Below are 22306 nucleotides of genomic sequence, written 5' to 3'. Positions count from 1 at the left end.
TAACAAGTAGAATATAATTTACAGAAATGTTGACAGTTACACAGTGAAATCACGAAACAGAGCAGGCAAGAGACTGGAGAGACCACACTATCCAAGTGTTTAGAATACCTTGAGAACTGCGAATGGTGGTTTTGCTAGGATTTTTTTAGAGAAAGTTGCTGTTGGAGTTTCTTGCTTCTTTAATTCTTTTTGGAAGGAAAATGTATATATTATGAAACAGAGGTGCAAAACTAATAAAGATAAGAAAACAAAGAAAAAAGAAATTTATTACAGCTGATGAAGAAATCAAATTCTGAGTGAAAAATTTTAGCAGATTTTATTATTTTTTGGAAACACTTTTTCAGAATTTTTTTTACAGAAAAAAATATTTGGGACAGGTTTTTTTTTTTTCTTGGCTTAAAAAAATAGGTTTGATGGGATTTCTTCCTAAAGGAAAATAACCTTAAACAAAAGAAAACAAGAATTCATTTAGAATATCTAAGATAAACTTCTTTTATGTCAGAATTCCATCCAGGGTTTATGTGCTTATCTGTACTACAGAAGTATCTGGAAGATTTCTTGATTGTATTTTTTTCCTCATTGCTAAAATTAATATTGCTTTCTTAGTGAATTACAAGCATACTTTTACTTCAGTCTGGCTGTCCTGTGTAAGCCAGCTTAGAGAAACAAACCCTGTCAATAAAGACAAGGCATTTGGAAGTTACTTCATGCTAAAATCTCAGGGCACATTCATATGAGCTGTGGATCTGGCGTTATTAATTTCAAGTCACATTAAAGCTCAAGTTCTTTGTCTCCACTGTAGTTGTGTAAGTGTTCATTAGTTACCCAGTGCTGAGGCTTTTAACATGCCATTGGGGACAAGTGAACCCTGGCTGCCTGTCTGAGGAAGACTGGTGCTTTTCTGTGCTGAGGGAAAGCTGAGTCTCCCTCTTGCTTCAGCAGTGAATTTTAAGTGTCAAGAAAAAAAATCTATTTTAAACTTTTATAGGAGGCTGGCTTAGTATAAAGTTTTCTGGTTTCCCTTTAAGCTAACTGTGGCGTATGTCATATGAACACAGGGCTGGGAGGTAGGTGAGTGTCTGCTTTCTGGTCAGCATTTTGTATCAGAGTGGTGGTGATGGTGAGATACAGCTTCCCCTCTGCTTCCTCCTGCCCCATTTAGGTGCTGAGGCATACTGTTCTGGAATCTCTCTGATGCTGTTTGTATGTCAGTTCTTGTCAGTATTGTGCCAGCACATTGCCAATTAATGTGCTTCTCCAAACAGTCCTGTTCGGGCTGCTTCTTCTTTTGAGCATTGAGAAATTAAGAAATTAATTACTAGTGCAGTAACCTTCAATTTCTGTTATATGGCCAAGAGACAGTGTTGTGGAATAGCCTGAGTACTTGTTGACCAGATGGTGCATCATCTCCAGATCAAAGAATGCTTTGCTTCCTCAGCATCTTTAGTGTGTCACCTGCCTCCCTCATTCTTGATGCCTGCACTGTTCACTGTGGCACTTGAACTCCTTTCAACAGTCTGATAAAAAAACCCACCTTGTGATCGTTTTCCTTTGATTTAGGTTTTTTTTTTTTTGCTTGATCACCTTGATAGTCTTTGAATGCATGTTTACTGGCTTCGTGTGATTTTGTAGGTTTGGCTGTAATTCCATTTACAAGTCCTGTTACAAGAAGCCACTCTGCAAGTTATATCCTTCTTTTATGTGCCACTTGTGTGGGTCTGTGCCAGAACCCTCACATGCTGTTACTCAGTTGCTTGGAGCTGATGCTCTGTCAGAGCTTTTTAGCCATGGGTTTGTAGGACCAGTACGACCTGCTTCTCTTCAAGAGAAAGGAGCAAAACCACATTTCTGCGCTGTTTCTCAGCTCTGGAGTGTGCAGATTGAAGCATTTCTGCTGCCCATACTACTTCAGACTTTTGAAATACTGTTACCGCATCTGATGTGAAAGTTGGCCACAATGTCAGCTTTCCTGTAGGGAACATCAGGCCATCTGTTTTTTCCTTTCAGTGTCCATGATTGATTCTGGCCAGAGATACCAGTATGTTATGTCACCGAGTTCAGCTCAGTTGGAGTGTTGCTGCTGGTGGTTTAGCCTGTTGAGAAAGAGTTGAGCTGCCATGTGGAAGCAAGGCTAAAATCCCTACGACTGTGCTCTGTTTAGAAGCAGAATATTTCTAGAGCTGTTGGATATTCTTTTTTGGATATTTTTTTTACACAGCAGCAGTGTTATGTTCCTGTCATAGCTACCAATCACAATTGACTTCATCAGCTGTTGTATGTATGTTTGTACTTCTGGCTTTACTCTGAGCTGATTTTCCTTGTAGGAGAAGCTTGGAAGTAGGGAAATTTCTGCTTGTACCATCAAGAGCTGTTTCTTAGGTGTGAGAACCAGGTTCCTCTGCTGCAGAATGATGAGTGCAGCTCCCAAGAGGACTTGGTTAAAAATACCGTATTCCTTGCATAGCCACCTGGGAGAGCAGGAGGTGCTGCCTAATGCTCCAGGATGTTCTGCATTCTGCTGCCACCTAGCAGTTAGGCAGTTACAGGCTGAGTCCTTCATCAGTTTCCACCCTCTTGCCATCTCCTATTCCTCCTGGCTTTGAGGTCAAATGGACTGATACAGAATTGCTGGTGGAATAGCAGTTACTGTTGGGATCGGGTAGAGAGGCATTCATCCTTATGAAGAGCCCTCTCCTTAACTGAAGTCTTCGATGATGGAATCTTCCTTGCTTGTCATTGGGTTCTTTGCCTCCCTCCCTGAAGTGCCAGCACCAAGTCCCACACTCTGGTCTTCCAGACTTGCTGTGTCTTGCCTTGCAGCCATGAAGTCAGAATGCTGTTTTCAGCAGAGGATGCTTGCTTTCCTCCTGTAGGAGGGGTAATGATTAATGGCAAGAACAACTCTGTGTAATTCAGATTACACGATAAAAATCAACTGGGTTCTCAAACGATATGCTTGTTCCTCTTGCTCAATTCTCAGTCTTTATTTTAGCTTCCAGAACATGTCCGGAGTACCAGCTTGGATTTTCTTTCGGCTGAGGCCCTGCCTAGCTGCCCTTTGTGCCTATTGATGTTGCTGTTTTTCTTCCCTCAACTCCCTTGCCCTGCAATGCTTCCCTCAGCCAGTCATTTGTCCTTAAAGATCTCTGCTATCTCTTGGGATATAAATTTCAGTATCCCATTTTCCACCCCTTGTGTCATCATCTTAAGGTTCTGTTAAAATGTCTTGGCTGTAGTTAACATCTACATGGTGAGAGAGGTTTGGGCCCATGTCACAGATCATCTCCATCGGGTGTGCCCAGAGAGAACCCATTTGAGATTTTCAGATTGGTGGATTCTTAGTTCCTTGACTGAGGTGTCAGCCTGTCTGTGTTTGGTTAGTTGGATTATTTTCCCCCTCTCAAGCCTCCTGCATTAAGGATTGAGGCAACACTTCACAGCCCTAATAAGTTGTGGGAATGGGACCAGGTGCTTCACTACACTATCTGCACTAGTTTTTTGCAAGATCAAGAGCACTGCAGAGTACAGGGTCACCTGTTGTTACCATATGTGTTTGTTGGAGTTGCGTCTGTCACTGTGGGCCTTGAAAAGGATTTTCCTCTTGATACCTAAGTAGCCCTCTGAGTTCTCTTTGTACCAGGTGTAAGACACCTGAGAAGCATCCCAGGTGAATGCTGCAGGTGACAGATTAGTAGTATTGCCTGTGGTACCTACCACCATGTACAAATATTAACCAACGGAATGTATTATTGTTTGGAGTCACTGCTCATGGCAGCTCTAATCAGCAGAAGAATTATTTTCCAGAAACTTCATTCTTTAGTGTGTGTTATGTGCATTTGCTTCCTCCCTGTTTATACCCTTTGGAGGTTCTTGCTGTGGGGATTCAGCAGTTCATAGGGAACAGAAGTAGCAGCAAGGATATGCCTCTTTCTCTTCTCAGCCCTCAGCTTGGAGTGGATCAGGTAGCTTGTGGTGGCTGATTGACCAGTGGTACAAGGGACAGAGAGAGAGCTCTTGGTAAGGCAGTCTCTGGTGCCAAAGACTATCGGTTATTGTGAGGGAAAGAAGCCTCTCTCAGGATGCCATGTTTGGTTATGGTAATGTACCCCAGTTGTGCTTCCCCAGTTGGCTCCTGGTGTTAGCCACGCCCCTGTACTTAAGCCTGAGCTGTCATGTGCTCGGGGTCATTTGCCTCTAGAAACCTTCACAAGTTGTAGCAATAAACTGCTTTCTGTGGAACTCTAAGCAAGGACCCTTCTCAACTCCTTGCTGTTGGCTTAATATTAGTGGAGCCAGCCCTGCATCTGTGTGCTCATGCATGTGAGCCACGGAGCCAGCAGGGAACCCAGTAATAGGTGGTGCCCAATTTGGGGCGCCATTTAATACTGTCCCTGCCCAGCTCTGGGGGATCCCTGAGAGAGGCCCTTTTGTTTAATACAGAAAGGAGGAATTGTGGTGACCGGTGAACATACATTACAAGGGACAGAGAGTTTTCAGTAAGACAAGTCCCTAGTACCACAAGAACCACATCGTGTTAGGGTGACCAGAAAGGCTTCTCCCAGGATGCTTGTTCTGCTCTGTTAATTTATCCCAGTTTGGCTCCCCCAGATGGCTGTCAGACTCTACCCCTTGTCACTCCCCCAGAACTTCCCCATTGGTCCCTGTTCCCTAGTCCCACCTTTTCCCCAGATAAAACTGTGAGTTTTGGGATCATGTTCGTATTTGCCTCTGCAGCCTTCGACAGTGTAGCAGCAATAAATGCTCCTGGCAGAACGCACCCAAACGCCCTTCTCGACTCTTTGCTGCCGACTGCAGCACTGAACCCACCCGTGCGGCTGTGGGGGCACGCGGGACCCCACGGAGCCAGGCAGGGGCTGTATTAGTAGCTGGGTCTTGTGTTTGGGGTGCTGCAAGGGCAAAACCCAGTGGGATGTACGTGGCCTCTCTGTGACAACATGTGTGCTGTCAGCTTTCACCCAACGCCCAGCATTGATGCATGTATCACAAGTAGAATCCAGTGAAAAACTGATCTCTTGCTAGCCAAGCTTTGTTGCTTTCAAAAGGCCTGATGAGAGTCAGAATTTGTAGATGTCTTCGCCTAAGGGGAAGCAGTTGCTGGGATAGGATGCAGTTCTTTCTCTGTGGCGATGTTACTGGTGCGGATAAACCTTGGAAACACCAGCTCAAGGCAGAGATACCCTCTTGGTTATGCCAAGAAACTACTGCTGCTTGTGCTAAGAACTGTTAGTATTCTGTGGCTTCCTCACAAATGTCTTGATTAGAAAAATAGTGTTTGAATATCTGCTAACAGTACCTTAAATACAGGTTTATGCAGCTTGCAAACAGAATTTATTTCTAATATGTATAATGGGTCTTGATGAAAGTCATTCACAGTGAAGTGGGATATTTATTTGCTTTCTGCATGTAGGCTTATATTGTTGTTTAACTTGATTTTGATACTTCAAAGCATTTGTGAGCAAACCACTGGTATTGGATATCTTTTCAACTCTTTCTGAGCATCATTCAGATACAAACCCTAAAAAGAAATTGGCAGTGATAAATTCAGTTCATTAAGTTCATTTTAAGCATGACAAGTTCATTTTAAGTTTATGTTTATTTAAGACAAAGAACCAACAGCTGACCATGAATATCTTAAGCCAAATCTAGTTAACATAATCAGCTATAAACTGGAAACCTTGTAGAGTTTGCATTGTGAGTGCAGACATTCAGTGAATGAGAGCATGAGAAAAATTACTGCTTTTATTTATTCTGATTTAGATATTTATACTTTGGATTGCAATAAACAGGATTAATAATTAAAAGTGGATTTCCATGTGTTCAGGGCTGAAATGTATGTATAAATGTAGTTTCCCAAATGGTCTCTGGTTGACCATGATTTTGGGGGAGCATGGGCAAAAAGGAGTGCTCTGGGTTTTTTCATAACTAGGACAGTATTTCAGAGGCTTTTGCTTTTTCTTATTGTATTGTATTCAGGCATTACTTTGGCTTATGTCACTTCTTTAAGAATTTAGCATGTGATTGAAGCTGATATTAAGAAACTGTTGGCTGCAGTTTTCCTCCATGCTTAAGGCAAATGATCTCATTTGGATTCAAAGCAGGAATCTACAAATGAATAATTTTCGTATTTTTTTTTATGTAGAGTAGAACAGTTTTGATAGCTGCCATATACAATGTCTTCAGCTTTGTTGATTGTAACAGCTTCTAATATCTCCCAAAGCACTTAATGAGCCTGCTGGTGTAGGGGGGGTATTCTTTAGAGTTCTTAACACCCTCTGCCTGGCTTAAGTGAAATATTTTGCTGTGCACCTGAAAAGCTGTTTTGGAAAACAGGGCCTAGCATGTGGTACTACAGTTAAAAGACAAAAGACCAACATAAATTGAATGGAGCATAAACCATGAGATGAAGAACCTATTTGCTCCAGAGGAGGGATAGTCATCTCTATTATGTGCTCTTCATTCACAAGTGGTGGTCATTCCTTGCATGAGGTTTGAGGGCTTACTGGAGTGATTAGTGAATTAGTGATAGGTATGCATACAGAAATACGTAAGGAAAAAAATCAGGCAATTAGGCTAGTTAAAGATGATTTATATATATCTTCACCACAAAGAGAGATTTTGATTGTCTTTGCTGAATTTTGAAAGGAGGATGAGTCCTTGGATCAGTTTGTAGGAACTAATAAAAGCACATTTAAGAGATAACTGCTCATTTTCACCAGTGAGTCAATAAAAAGCCTAAAACCAGTTACTGAAAATATGGCTCTAATGGGAAGAATCGCAAACAGTAGAGCTCCATTCTTAATTTTTTTCAAATTTCTTGCATCAAATAGAATATATTAAGGGCAACTTTTCCCCCTTGCCAGCTAAGACTGTAGCCTTGAGCACAGCCTGTGCCTGGGATATTTGCCTACTTCTAGCTGTGCAAGATTGCAAACTCCTGCCTGCCAAGCCCATTTTCCAGGCATCTCCACCAGAGAGCTGCATCCTGACCTCTACTGCAGCTGAGTCCCTGCTAACTCTGCATTTATCCAGACTTGAAGCAAGCAAGGCAGAAATGCTTCCTAGGGCTTTCAGTGCCTATTGTAGGAATCAATTTGCAGCGTGTTGGGGTGGAACTTATTTGTTCCTCCAGGTCACCTTGGGGAGGAGGGTGTGTGGAAATGCTTTAAGCTGCAGCATGTACAGGAAAATTTTGGCTATTTTTTCCTTTTATCTCTATTGTTTCAGACAAAACCATGGATTCAGGATTGCTGGATGAGAGCAGCATCCATGCAGAAAATATAAGCAATTATAGGTGGCATTTCAACAGCAGTTTCTGTTTCTGTATTTCAGGAGAGGGTTCTTTGTAAAAAGGGCTGCCACTCCCAATGCGATGTTCTGCACGTTTGCATGTCTTTACCAAACCAGAGTGTGTAATTACATACTTGGCATTTGCAGGTTGCAGTGGACTGCACTTTCAGTGGGCTGAAGGCAAGGTAATACTGCTTCCTAAAGTGTTTGGATGTCATTGTGGTCAACATTGTCCATTTTTATGGCATGTTAAGGCTTGAATTTCTTTTTGAGAACATGAGTAGGAATTTTTCCAGGAGTGGGTCAAGACATGACTGCTGAAGGGACTGAGGAAATGCAGTGTTTGTTGCTGATATCAAGTAAAGCAGTCTTTCCTTTGCTAGGTAGAAAAATGACAATGTGAAAATTAATTACTGTTGTGGGATAGATGTTGCTTTATATATTCTGCTATTCCAGTTTTCTATACATTTCATTAAAATTCAATCGTATATTAAAATGACTGGCTCCGATTTCCTGATTCTTCCCGTTGCAAACACCAAATGCCAAAGTTTTGTGTAGCTGAACCAGCTCATCAAGAAAAACCTAAGTAGTGATAAAACTGCTAGTATATTTATTAAAAGTCACGGCAGGCATTCTGCTGCTAATCCACATCTAATTTAAATAGCTGAAAAGTATATCTAACTTAGGTGTGGGCAAATCTACATAATTGTCTTTTCCATGGATCTGTGGAGAACCAGCTTTTAGGCTGTTGCATGTGGGCAGCATAAATAGGATGAGTGCTACTACAGGCTTGTTGGACTTGGGTGGAGAAGTCCAGACTGCAGAGTTTCTTTCCAAGAGGCTGTGGGTACTCGCTGTGAGAGCAGCACCTGTTCTCTGCCCCTGGTGCCTCAGCGTGGCTGCTCTGTGAAGGCTTCCATGGCTGATGAGGGATCCTTTGGTTGTACTTAGGAGCTCCATGGGAATTTATTCCTCCCTCTCATGTTCCCCACTATTCCCCATGTGGCTGCTTCTTACAACCAGTGGCTCATCTCATCCCCATTCCCTTTTCCATAATACTTGTGGAAGAGTGTAGGAGTCCTGGATGTCCATGTTAGTACAGTGCAGGTGAATCTTGTGTTTCACAGCACAGCTGCAGGCTATCAAATGGTTAAATCGTACCATGCTTTTTTGCATTACTGTGCCCTCTTTCAGCAGTATCCTGTCCATTTGTTCCTTCAGGCTTCTCCCTCCTGCAGTCCTTTCCAGCCTGAATAATTTTGCCTTTTTGTGTGTGTTGTACAGGTGTCAATGTGTTGGGGGTTTTGTGTTGTCAGGTTTTTTTGGGGGAAGTGTGGTGGTTGGTGTGTTTCGGTTTTGTTTTGGTGGTTTTGGTTTTTTTGTGTTTTGGTTTTGTCTTTTGGGTTTCTTCTAAAGATTGGAATTTGGGTTTGGGAATCTGTTTTAAAATTTCCATGTGAAAGTTGGGACAGAAAACAGATTTCTACTACAATGAATGCCTTGCATCTAAGGGAATAGTTTCCATGATAATAAAAAAAAAAACCATACATTTTTCATCCTTACTTTGTAAATTTTTGTAATTACAGTAAAGGGTTACCTTTCCTCAGATAGACCAATGGTTTCTACTATGACACAACTTCTTTTTCAGTTCTTACTGAGTAGGTTGCTTGCGTAGAAATCCTGAATAATCAGTCAAAAAAAAAAAGTTTTTTCAGGAAATTGTGTATTTCAGGAGTAGAGTAGGAGTAGATTCAGGTTAATTTTACCCTCTCTGGCTTTCTTTACCTCAACTGCCACCACGAAAAACTGCAATCACTGAAATACTATTTTGGGCATTCCTAAAGGTCAAGTATTTGGTGCTGCTAACAAATGGTAATAACCGTGAGAGAGTTTGTCCCATGGAGCATCTTCATGGGATTTGTGAATCCCAGGTAATTTCCTCTTTGGCTTAATGAGGATAGAAGCTTCAGATTTGGTCTGGTTATTCGGAGAGGAAACTCCTGTTACAGATTTGTTCTAGCATGAGTAATGCAGTCTTGCAATACAATTAATCATCACTGATGTTAATAAGAGGGGGTGACGCTTCTTTCCATTTTCTCATGCAAATGTCACGGTTTCAGAGGACTACCAAGTATTTAGCCAGCTGATACAAAGAAGAATATGTCTAGCAAGAGATTGCCCAAACCCCATTATTAAGACTCTCAATATGAAAGGTAAGAGACTGAATTTTGGCCCTGGCTGTGAATTGCAGAGGAAGGATCCAAATTTCAGACTTTGATATCTTAGCTAGCCAGTGTAGCTGTAGGTCAATAAGGTTGGGTGGCAACAGTGTATCATCCTCTTCTTCTCATCACTGTCCCCTCTGCTTTGTGACTTGTGCCAAGGTACCTTGTGAGTCCAGTGCTTCAGTTTTGGATGTCCTTGAGGGCTTAGGAATCAACTGAAGGAAGTGCTCCTTCCTTGCTCCAAGCTGAACCATCACTGTTGTAGTATAATACATTCTGTGCACAGAAAGATTGTCCACTGGGATATCCTGGAGCTAGGATCTTCAAAATCTTAATATTCAAATGCTGTTTGAAGGGAAGGGGTGATGTCTTGGGCTTATCATTGATATCTCTATGTGTTGCTGTTCATTTGTCATTGGTGTTTGGATTTCAGCTTTTGTGTCTTAGTGACATTTCTTAATATTTTTAATTGCCAGTGTTACCTTCTAAATCCTTTCCCATAGAAATAATTGTTACATTGGATAAAACTGAACAGATGGTTTCTGCTCATACATAGAATTCTTATCAGGAACTGTTAAATAGGTTCTGGTTTGAGAGCAGAGTTAGTCTGAGATGTAGTAATTGGGCAATTAACAGTGAAGGTTCTTCTGTATCTACAGGTATTAACCAGAGAAATCCATGCCAAATACTGAGGTACAAATACAGCTGAAAATTGATTTTTGCTTCCAGGAACAAAGTACTCTGCACTGAAGATGTTACCATTACTGCCATAAACTCATCTTAATGCAAATATTTAAGGGGGTTTTTAATACAGTGTCTGCAGAAGTAGAGTGTTTAGAAGTGGGCTTCATCTCACCTAATTCTTGGTGTCTAAAAATAAAACAGTAAAGTGTCTCTGTAGCTGAGGAGAGACAGGTATATCTGTTGGCTATTCATCCCACCCTGAATGTGGTGTGTAAGCTGCATGGGATGAGCTGCTCTCCAGTGGTGCTGTCCACAGTCAGTAGGAAGCGGGGTCTCCTGTGAATGTTGCGTCCTTCAAACGTGTGGCTGTCTTACGGGGGTTCCCTGATCTTTACTGTTTATTACAGTTTCAAAGTCACCCCTTCCCTTCCCAGAACTTCCTCTCTGAGGTTCCTTGTCTATCTCCAGGCAGTTTCTGTCTGGGTTTAAGGAACAAAGAGGAAAGGAAAATGATTGCGATAGGGGCTTTTGTTTGTTTGTTTGTTTGTTTTGTATTGTTTGGCATTTTTTTAAATCAAAAATGAGCTTTCTAAATAAGACAAATTACTTTGTATCCCCGGATTATTTGTTTTATAAGGAGAGAAAGAACAAGCAAAGATCATTCAGTACGTTAGATTAGAAACCAATACCTCAGAGACTTAGTGCACAATAAAAGCTGCTTGCCCAGTAACTTTTACTTAGCAAGGTGAAATTTCTCTTTAGAGTAGAGGTCAAATGTTTCAGTATTGTGGATGTTTCAGATGTGCTAGAGATGTAGGAATTCAAAACATGATTAGGAAAAAATGCCTTATTTCTCTGGAGTGTACCAGTGATCTGGCCTTCCAGATGCTATTTACCTGTAGATACACTGTCATGCTTTGTAAATTCCACTTTTTTAAATCTTATACATACATTCTTTTGGTATACAATGGATCTTCAAGATTGCTTATTTGGGAGAGAGCAAGAGATTCCAGTAGCCAAGATGACAGTTATGAGGAAACATGAAAAGGGGCCAAACAATAACAGCATCTGCCAAACCTTAGCTGTTTTGGGAACAGAACTTTGGCAAAATTCCTTCCCTAGATTGCTCATAATGCATTTAAGAGAATAGTTTGGAAGGCTAAGGACTCCTGAGATCTGGTGTCTTCCTTCAGACTTCCTTCCTGACTGTTGGGGGAATCTTTTTTAGTTTTAGAAAATGAAGTGTCATGAAAGACTGGCTTACTGAAGCTGACATACTAGAATAAACTGGTGATTCATATTAGTGCAAAGTGGAGCAGTAATCATTTTAAGTGTACTGAAGGAGTTTGGTGAAGCTGCTAATGTACCAAATATTGTAATTATAACCAGTTAGAAAACCAGGTTGAAGTAAAAGGTAATTGTTTCTTCAAAGATTGGGGGAGGATGATCTTGCTGAGGTCTGAGTCTCAGTGCCCTCTGATATCTAATCAGAACAGCTTAGTATGGTTCAAAAATAGTTGGGCTGTTGTATCTATAACATTCATGTATACAAGGAAAATATAAACAGCAAAACACAAAACCTGGTTGTTAGATCCACAGCCTTTTTTCATTGTTACGAAGTGAGTCGAGTTAAACGTAATTGCTAATGAGCTTAACACAGCAGGGGCAAAGCAGTGCAGCTTCTGTGAAGGAAAACTGAGCTGTGCACATCTGTGCAGATTAGCATGAATGAATTAAGACATTATTCTCTCATACATTCCTTAAAAGCTTTGAAAGTAAGACGGTCTGGTTTTCAGAATGGCGCAGTTAATTCTAGGTGTGTTTTAAGACTCCATCCTCACACAGCTGTTAAGTATACTTACTAATAAATTTGAATAATTCAGTAGTAGCTGAACAGTATGAGTTGTGTAAAATTTGCAATTGGTTCAAAATTATTCAAGTAGCTGAGTATAAGAGGAGACTCTGTGGTATTCCCTAGGGATCTCAAAGGAGGTGGGCACCGAGCAGTCTGACACACAGCCCAAGTTGTGCAAGTGTAGGAAAGGTTTCTATTCTCTAGTAGCTTGTACTGCAGCCACAGCTGTGTGTTGAGGCAAGTCCTCAGGCTTGGAGCAGTAGATGGTGTTTCAGTCTCATGCTTCCAAATTGCAAACACTGCCCAAAAAAAATAGAAGGGAAGTATTTTCCACTGGTGTTGGAAAAACCAGAATCAGGTAGTAATGTTTGTAAGGATATGTATATGTCATGTGTAATAATTTACAGGGAGCAAGGTGGGTGTTTATTTTGACCACTGTACAAGAAAAGAGAGATGTTCAGTACCCTAAACATTAATTAAAAATTGCTTCCTTATTCTTTACATCATGTCTTGCTAACCTGTAAAGCTCAGTGCCATACGATAGCTAACCTGAAGATGTTAATAACATTCAAAAGTACTCAGACTTTTGGATGGATACAATGCTCTGTTACCTTATACAGGAAAAAGATAAACCCCCCAGCTTCAAGGATGAGTTGGTAATAACCGACGCAGAAAAGAACTTGACTGTTGGCCACTGCTCGTTAAAAAGCTTGAGGATCAGTCCTTGCTGCTGCTGGCTTAGGAAAGAGAACAAGGGCAGGCAGTCTGCTCGGAGATACTGCTTGCTGAAAAAACACTCTTACAAATGGTCTGTTGTCTGGGCCACCTTGGTTTTGCTTTCCAAGCATAAAACCTCCAGGACCATGGGTGAAATGACATCATACATACTGCTTGTCTCAGTTTGTGCATAAACTAACACTGCAGTGGCACTGTGAGCCGCAAAGCAGCTGAAGTTTGTATTGACAGTTACTCACCGATTTCTATCAAGGCAGCACTCACTGGGGTTTTTCTGGGGTTTTTAATTGAAGATGTATGTTTACTATGTGTGGCTTGTGTTGGCATTACATGCCTCCTGCAGCAGGCAGAGTGGGCGAGATTGCTTGTTTGCTTGCATATTGTGGTGGGTTGACCCTGGCTGAATGCTGGGTGCCCACCAAAGCTTCTCTATCGCTCCCCTCCTCAGCTGGATGGGAGAGAAAATATAACAGAGGCTTGTGGGTTAAGATAAGGACAGGAGAGATCGTTCACCAGTTACTGTTACATTGAAGTATGTGCAACAAACTCAGCTTGGGGAACTTAACTGAGTTTTATTACAAATGAAATCAGAGTAGGATAATGAAAAATAAAACCGAATGCTAAAAACACCTTCTCTCCACCGCCCTCTTCTTCCCAAGCTTATTTTAACTCCAAAATTGTGTATTTCCCCTCTCTCAGTGGTGCAGGGGGTCAGGAAATGGAGACTCTGGTCAGTTCATCACATGTTGTCTTTTCTGCTCTTTCCTCCTCTGGGGAAGGACTCCACATTCTTCCCTTGTTCCACCGTGGGGCCCCTCTAACAAGAGACAGTCCTCCACAAACTTCTCCAGTGGACTTCCCATGGACTGCATTTCTTTGCAAACTGCTCCAACATGGGTCTTCCCATGGGGTGCAGTCCTTCAAGAACAGACTGCTCAAGCATGGGCTCCTCTCTGCATGGGGCCACAGGTCCTGCCAGGTGCCTGTTTCAGTGCAAGCTTTCCACAGGGTCACAGCCTCCTTTGGGCATCCACCTTCTCTGCTGTGGGGTCCTCCACAGGCTTCAGGTGGATCTCTGCTCCCCTGTGAATTTCCATGGGCCGCATGGGCACAGCTGCCTCACCGTGAACTGCCCCACGGACTGCTCCAGAGCTTGGAACACCTCCTCTCCCTTCTTCACTGACCTGTCCATCTGCAGGGCTGTAGCTTTCACATATTCTCACTCCTCTCTTCTCTGGCTGCAGTTGCTTCAGCACAGTAACTTTTTCCCCTTTTTAAATCTATTATCCCAGAGATGCTACCTCGCTGCTGGGCTTGGCCTTGAGCAGTGGCAGGACTGTCTTGGAGCTGGCTGGCATTGGCTCTATTGGACATGAGCGAAGCTTCCAGCAACTTCTCAGAGAAGTCCTGTAGCCCCTCTTCCCCCTCCTAAAACCTTGCCATGAGTACCCTATACACATACCAGCTCTGTGGACACTTAAACCAGGGAGAAAACATTGTGACTGTAAAATTACCTGCTGCGAAAAGGTTTTACATTAGTTTGCAGAACATAACATTTTTTTCTATCACTTTGTAAAAACAACTTACATGGTCAGATTTATTGTATATATTTGGTTTGTATCTTAAGAGATCGAAATTATCAAGCATCTTAAAAGTATCTGCATTTTTTGCAGGGTATTATAGAGAAATCGAAAGTGAAAGGAATTCCTATCATTATTGATGCAGTAAGTATTTTCTGGATTTCAGTCACTGGTTTAACATTTAAGAATCTATTCAGTAAATGCTCTTCTTACTGTGTTTTGCAGGATGGACTGTGGCTCATTTCCCAGCAGCCTTCTCTTATTCAAGGCTACCAGCGAGCTATTCTTACTCCAAACTATATGGAGTTCAGCAGACTGTATGAAGCCATGGTGAGCTGATTGCCTTTTTGGTATTTAAGTATGTGCAAGTTTAGTCTTTTTGTCTTGAAAATAAGTAACTTATTGCTGGCTTAAATGTTACATGCTGTTTCTTATGTGTGAGGGAAGCACTCTCTGGGTTTTATTCCATGGGATAATTGCCACAGCAATGCATATTCTTAAACAGAGCTCTTTTTTAAAGAAGACCCATTCTCATGCATTTTTTAACACTGCAGTGGGTGTAGAAAAAAATACATGGGAAGACTGATGATGTTGCCTTTCCCCCCACCCCCCAAGCATATGTAAGTAGCATGTGTTAGAATATGTTGTAGTAGCAAAATATGTACTGTATATGGAATTCTTGTGTTGTAGCTTAGAGACCCCGTAGACAGTAGTGATCATCATGGATGTGTATTAAGACTCAGCCAAGCCATGGGGAATTTGACAGTTGTGCAAAAGGGAGAAAGAGATCTTATTTCAGATGGAGAGAAAGGTAAGTGAAGCCTTCTGCTCTTAGCAGTGTGGTTGTTCTGTTCTGTTTGCTTTCAATCATAGTCCAGTAGAGTGTATAGCAATAGGCTGTATTCCCCTGAAGGTTGGAGGGATTGCTGCCTTTGCAGATCACCTTTAGATGATTTGTGTAAATTTATATTTTAAGAGTGCAACTAAATTTATTTGCTGACAAAAGTTGCTAATTTCATTTCTCATTTAAATGACATTATGTTTTACATTCCACGGGTATTGAGAAATTAATTATTTAATCTTTGTGAACTGTTTGAAAGTTCTTTGCTGAGGTGGTTTATATAAGTGCAGCTGTCATTGCTAAATTGATACAAAACAATGTATCAATATTCACCATGTATCAGTGTGTGTGAAAAGTGGAGATGTCTTGAGGCTCATGACCTGCTCAGTTCCTTGGTGCTGTCCATCATGGGGCTGCAGATTCACATGTACGTATATGACTTGTACAGCAGCCCTGACAAATTAAAAAATTAACTCTAGATTGCCATTATAACAGTCCCATACCAATATGGTTTAAAGTATACTTAATAAAATTAGCTGCTTGTCTGGTGCTTTTTATACTGATCATTTACTGTGATCAGTATAAAATTATTCACAAGTGCCATGGATACATTTTGACTGCATGGTCTTACTTCACATACATAACAAGCAGCAGCTCTGCTTTTAATTACTTGAAATGCTAATCTCTGATAAATGTTTATGCTGCTTCAAAATTGTTTTGTATATACAGTCAATTTTTCATTACTGGGAGCCATGGAAGTCTTTTATAACAGAAAACAGATGTCGTAAGTACAACTGGTTTGTGCAGAGCCACCTTCCACATACCCCATTAGTGCAGATACTCCAGCAGATTGTGCAACAGCTGGGACCTGGAAGCAGTATAGTTACAGCTATGGGGTAAGGGACCTTCCTCTTAGAGTACCCAGGTTTCCCCACAGAAGTCTTGTGTCATATTGCACCCATAGCAGACTTGATTTGTAACCTTGGACAGTCAGGCCAGGCTTAAGGGTGGATGAACTCTGCTGGAGGATACAATGTCTTGACTTCAGTTTATGCCAGCTGGAGAGCTTTAGAGCACTATAGTTGTCTTCTTTCTCTGCTTTTATGTCAACAATGTTCTTTTTATACGGGATTGTTGCTTTTTAAATGAACATTGGGAAGCCTGGGCGAGCGCTTTAGATTGAGTACATTATCTGGTATATCTCTGTTCTCCTTTTGAACTATTAACTCTTGAGATAAGTGTGTCCCCACAACTGCTGGAGAAACAGGGCACTGTCTCCAGTGAATCTCTTGTCATGCAGGATTAAAAAAACAGAAAACAGCTGAAGCTCTTTCCAGTTTCAATTTTGAATGTTCATATGTGACACAAGTTCATGTATGTCTTGTGTGCTTTTGGGGTTTTTTATTGGTTTTATTTTTTCCCCCACCTTGTTCTTTGTCTCTGTTGTGTTCTGATATTTTTTTCTATTAGTGGAGTGGCTTTTGTTTTGAAATAAAAAACAGTTCTGTGCCTTTATAGCAGTTGATTGATATCCAGCTATAGGCTGCTTTCTTGTTCTTACCTTGGTACTATCACTGATGCTTTGTTGGATTACAGACATTACAGGCAGCATTGCTGAGCTAAGAAAGCAGGTTATAATGTCTGTTACAAAAACTGTTTGTAGAGTTTGCATGACTTTCAAGAATGTTCCTGAGAATTTTGCAGAAACTACAGACTTCAGCTTCCTTTTAACAAGAGTGTTCTTTGGGTCTAGTCTGCTGGTCATTTAGTTTCTCAAATGCAAAATTACATTGAGAAAGGAGATTCTGCTGTGTGCTCTGTGCCACAACATGGAGTATGTTGCCATGTCACTGACCTTGAATTCTTTCCCAGGTTTTTTGCTCTTATTTTTCTTCTGTCTCTTCTTTTGATCTGTTATCATTTTTTTTGCAGCTAAGACTACATACATCATGATTCCAGTTTGAGGGAAATCCAGATTATTGGATCAGGCCAATGTCCTCTGAGCACAATCAAACATTATGAAAAGATCTGTGTACTCCTTTTGCCTTTTATTTATCATGTCATCATCCATTTGCAGTGCTTAAGCCCTATCTATTAGGCATTTCCTGCTTGACCTCCTGTGTTCAGCATACTGTCACTGTAGTTTGCTTACAGTACTTTTAAACTTTCTCCTTTGGGAATATACTGCACATGTGCTTTCTAGGGGGGGAAAAATAAAGTAAGTCTCAGTGCTCTCCAGGGAAAACAGAAATTGAGAAATTGCAAACTTAACCATGCAACTCCAGTGTTTTGTGCTTAGTTGTTGTGGAAGGAAGGCTTTTTGAAGATGCCAGATTTTGCAGTAGGGGAGATTGGGTTTGTGAATGCTTTATAGCTTGGAGTGATTGTAGTGGTTATTTTCACAGTACTTTTATTCATGAGTGTGTAAGAAATGCAGTAGACAGTTTACTTCTGTTACCTGAAGACAGAAAGAGTTACCAGGAGATTTGGCATAAGGTGTTGGTGAAGAATTACTCTCAACAAAAAGCTTTGTAATCTACACAGAGAGGCTCTAATTCCAATTCTGATTGGAAGCTGAAGTTTAATAAATTCAAAACAAGATTTTACTAATAGATAAAGAAATTAACTGGTACAGCAGTGTACCTGATATTTTGCTGGATTCACAAACTTTGAAGCGTCTGGATACCTCTGAAGTTTGTTTTCACAGACCAGACTAGCTGGTGCAGGTGATTGCTTATGGCATCAGTCACATACTGGCCTCTGTGAAAGCAGTAAGAGTCCTCCACTATAAAGGAGGTTTTTCTAAAATTTGTCTCCATTTCAGTAGTGAGCTGCTGACTGGCCTGTAAACTTAATCACCAAGATTTTAAATTAAGTTTTATATACTCTTTTCTCTTTCCTTTTGCAATTTCACATTATAGCTTGGTCTACAGTTGTTGATTCCCTGCTCTACAAAGATGAGCTTCACCATGCTCTTGGTAGGTGATATCAGTGCCATCACTGACCAGGGTAGGAATGAGTACTCAGCCTGTGGGTAAAAGGTAAGTCAGCTTTTATTCACTATGGCACAGCTCTCTAAGGTTATTTTTTTATTATTCTTTGGAGAACTGGTCAATAATAAAGTGTGGTTATACCAGCCTTAGTTCCTAACATGTTTAAAATTTGGTTAGGTCCTTGAATCAGAGGATTTGAATTTTCATTTTTAAGCATTATAATGAGCTTTTCTGTGTTTGACCCTCTACCTTCCAAAAGGCAGGCTTTTATGGGAACCATCCTGTTACTTTTCCCAAGAACCAGTAGCCAAATTTGGTTTCTCTCCAGTTGCTCAGCTGCAGCCATGGTGAAGAGAAGCAAGGAAGTATGTGAGGCAGAATACTGAGTACTGACTATGGGGTAAAAATCCAACTCTTTCCATAAGTCCCCAAGCACTGCTTCTAATTCCAGCCATTCATCTCCCTACACAGCTGGAAAAAGGAAGCTATTCAGTGCTTGTCACTGCCTGGCTCACTCACAGCTGCTGAGCAAAACTCACCAAGATTTTTAACTGAGAGGCAGCACCTTTGTCTCCAGTCCTGCTTCTGCAGAATGAGCAAAAGGGGAAGGTGATGGTTCCTGTCCCTGGTGCCACTGTGGGGTCTGTGGCACCTGCAGCCCAGCCAGCTTCTCCCTGGCACTGTTCACCTGGCCCCTGGCTCCTGTGCCTGTCCAACAGAACTGGTGTAAAATTCGGGTCACTTTTGGCTAACTTCAATTGCCTGCTCTATCTTGCACTCAAGGACTTATCTAAGTTTTAAAAGTGTGATTAGGGAATAAAAAAGTATAAGCACCCTTTATATAAAAGCCAACTTACGTTTTCCACACCAGTTGAGTTGTTTCCCCAGCCAGAGTCACTAAACTTGGTTTCCCTGTCCATATGCACTCTGGGACATGTTTCTGGGAGTCCATGATCTCCAGCTACATGCTTTTGTGAACTAACTTGCAAAAGGAAAAAGATAGATTTCTTACTAGTATAAGTATATGCTAGGTCAGAGATGTATATTAGTAAGAGATTTTACTAAAAATCTGATAAAGGTCTAAATCTTGTATTTGATGGAGCAAAATGATCCTTGATAGCTACATTATTTGCATAGAAAATGGAGATCTTAAGCCTTTTAATTAAACTAGAGTGTGTTTGTTGTGTGGGATGGCTGTTGTTAGCTGATCCGATCCAGTTGGGTCATATCAGAAGTTCAAATGGTCATGTTTCATACATTGATTCCTGACCACATTAGAGTGAGTGTAATACTCCTCCTCTGTAAGAGGAAAACAAGTGCAAGGAATTTGTTCAGGATGTCTGAGATTCAGGAGCTAAATTTAAATCTCCAGTCTTTCAGTCTGCAGTCTCAATAAATGTTATATTTCACAGAGGCTCTTCAGCCTTCTGACCATCATCAGAACTAAACTATCCCATATTTCACATGCTGTGCTCTAAATGCAGCAATAAAAGCCACCCCAGAGATTCATTTCTTTTTTTCACTACTGGGTGAACATGGTGGGTCAGGAACAAGCAGACACACACTGCCTTTTCTACTGCTTTGGTTTTCTAACTGTGATGTGTCTAGGAGCTGGCATTGCAAATGGTGTTGCCTGCATACAGCCACATCAAAATCTGTGCTTCCAAGTTAACTTGTAGTGCTTGAGGTCAGCAAAACTACTGCATTCTGATTTTTTTCATTCAAAGAGAGAACAGCTATTTTCATTTACATAACAGAATGTTGTGGTTTCGTTTTTTTAATTAAGCACACAATACTCATAAATAGGTCATTCTTCTGGGCTTTTGGCAGCAGCAAAATTTGGGCTGGGAGTTTTTCAGCTTAAAACTTGGCAATGATACAGCTAAGTGTGACACCATGGTCTGAATGCTTTCACAAATATTAATGTGTATCTTGCCATCACTCCCTTTTCAGCCCTTTTTGAGAATATTTTATGGCCTGAAATATATTAAACATAGCACTACTAAATGACTTGGCCATAGTGACCCAGAAAGCCTGGGGCAAAGTTTTGAATTGTTTGGAGCCTAAAACTCTTGAATTTCTACTTTCCAGTATTCTGTCAGTATGACAGCCTTCAATTTTTTGTTTCTGCTGCACTCATTTCAGTACAAATTACTTCCATGGATTTAGGTACATAAGGAATCTGTGTGATTATATGTGAGCAAATACGTGTTGTATTTGCTGCCTAAAGCTCTGGTGGTATTTATGTGATGTTTACTTGCTGAGACTGTGTTGAATAGGACTGTGGTTTTTCTGACTCTAGCAGATCTCCTTGCAGGCATTTCTTCAGTGATGACACTTATTTCATCTAGCCTTTTCTTCTGATAGTATATGTGTGCTGCATGGATAAGTGCTAGGGAGTTGGGTAGGTTTTTTTTTCCCTGAGAATTACTTGGCATAAATCAGTTTTCATTTAAAAACTGTCTGCTACTTATACTGAGGTGGGTTTTTTTTGATTCATCACCTTGAGAAGTAATGACGTCAGATTTGGTTGCCCAGACCCATTAGAAAACAGAACTGGACACCCTACTCTACCAGCCAGCTTGACCAGCATTAATTGTGTGTTTCTGTGTCTTACACTCTGTCAGTTGAGCTATAACTGAACCTCTCTTGTTTTGATCAGGACTGGTGTCAGACTAATTGATGTTAAGTGGCCCTGGCTGCTGCCTTTTCAAAATTGATACATTGTGGTGATTTCAGTCTTTGTAGTTTCCTTGTTGTCCTGCATCCAGTCATCTTGGTCTCCTCAGCTCTTCCAAGAACCGTGTACATGCCCATCCCTAGCTGAACATGCTACAGCCTCACTGAACAACAGATCAAAAAAAGCTTCATCCTCATGCAGATAGAGTGCTGTGCATGTTTCCAGGGAATAGAACTGCCCACCTTCTCGGCATCATAGCTGACTGTTCAGCCATGTCCAGCTAACTGAGGCCTTGAAACGTTGCCACTGGTTGTGACTGCTCAGTGCAACGTAAAGGCTTCAGCCCCATGGTCCTTAAAGAACTGCTGGAAGTGTCTTCTCAGCAGGGCTCAGACATTCAGTGGGGGATGTTGCACTTGGGGAGCATGAAGACAGCAGTTTTATTTTGTTGTTCTAGGAGAAGGCTGGGAAAAGCATCCTGTGTTGGTTTGGCAGTGTGCTGGTTTGTCTTGATGCCACTGTGGGATTCCTTCTTATATTTTAAAAGCTTTTAATAATGACTGTAATTCAGAGATGTTTTTAAATCCTTTTCCCATTGCCTGTTGTCATGTTCATCATCCTTTTATTTTGAGATGTTCTTTGATCAACCAAGCCTCTGCACAAGAATTGTGTGTTATATCTTTCCCTCCTCATTCGAGTGAATTTCCTCTAGTTCTGCTTCTTTGAAGGTATTCCATGGATTTGTTTTCCAGCATCTGTGTGCAGAGTACAAAGGTCTGCTTTTGTTGTTGCCTGTGAGGTAGTCTGCACATATTTGAGACTTACTTTTTAAAACCACAAACAAAAGACCACTTCTTTTTTTTTTTTTTTTTTGGTAAATTTAGCAGAGTATTATAATTGGCCTAGTTTGAGGAGATCTTGCTTTCCTGTACAGCTCAAAAATGACTGGAAGGTTGTGGGGCTACAGAATAGTGGCAGATGGTGACATGCAGCTAATAAGCAGGGGCTTGTGCTCAGCTGTCAGTCAGAAGGCCCCAAAGCTTTTGAACAGAGGATTTCCATCCTGCCTCCTGCCAGGAGTTCAAGCCCTCAAAGTGAAAATCTGGTGAGATAGCATCTTCAAAGTAGTAGTATTAGAGGTAATTTCTCCAAAGCACTGTATTTAAAATAAAACTGAGAATAAATCGTGCCACCTGAAAGGGCATACCTTCTTCAGATAGCTAACTCAGAAGGGCATTACACTTGTGAAATTTGACATTAGCTACTGCTCACTGAGAAACACATCCAGAATCTTAATTTGAGAGGGGGAGGGGGAAGGGGAGAAGAGCGATTGGGAAAATGAACTGCTGGCAAGGCTGCAGTGGTGTGTGCTGTGCTCGTGGTGACTAATGAATCTTTGCCCTCT

At 41.1% G+C, this 22306-nt stretch overlaps 1 protein-coding gene across 7 annotated transcripts in view; it reads left to right on the top strand.

Annotated features, from left to right (window-relative positions):
- Nucleotides 1-22306, top strand: part of NAXD (NAD(P)HX dehydratase) — a 52111-nt gene that overhangs the window by 23526 nt on the left and 6279 nt on the right. For 5 of the 7 annotated variants that reach the window (XM_082279134.1, XM_082279130.1, XM_082279133.1 and 2 more), the window contains 3 exons: nucleotides 14481-14531; nucleotides 14613-14717; nucleotides 15078-15198. In XM_082279134.1, the coding sequence (XP_082135260.1) occupies nucleotides 14481-14531; nucleotides 14613-14717; nucleotides 15078-15198 (277 nt within the window). Of the gene's footprint in view, nucleotides 1-14480; nucleotides 14532-14612; nucleotides 14718-15077; nucleotides 15199-18149; nucleotides 18270-22306 lie in introns of all 7 variants that reach the window. The other 2 variants (XR_014226310.1, XM_082279132.1) reach the window with 2 other exon arrangements.

The sequence above is a fragment of the Coloeus monedula genome (genome assembly GCF_965178545.1).
Source record: "Coloeus monedula genome assembly, chromosome: 3".
Lineage (NCBI taxonomy): Eukaryota > Metazoa > Chordata > Aves > Passeriformes > Corvidae > Coloeus > Coloeus monedula.
Note: the sequence above shows the minus strand (reverse complement) of the source record. Positions and strands in the feature narration are given on the sequence as shown.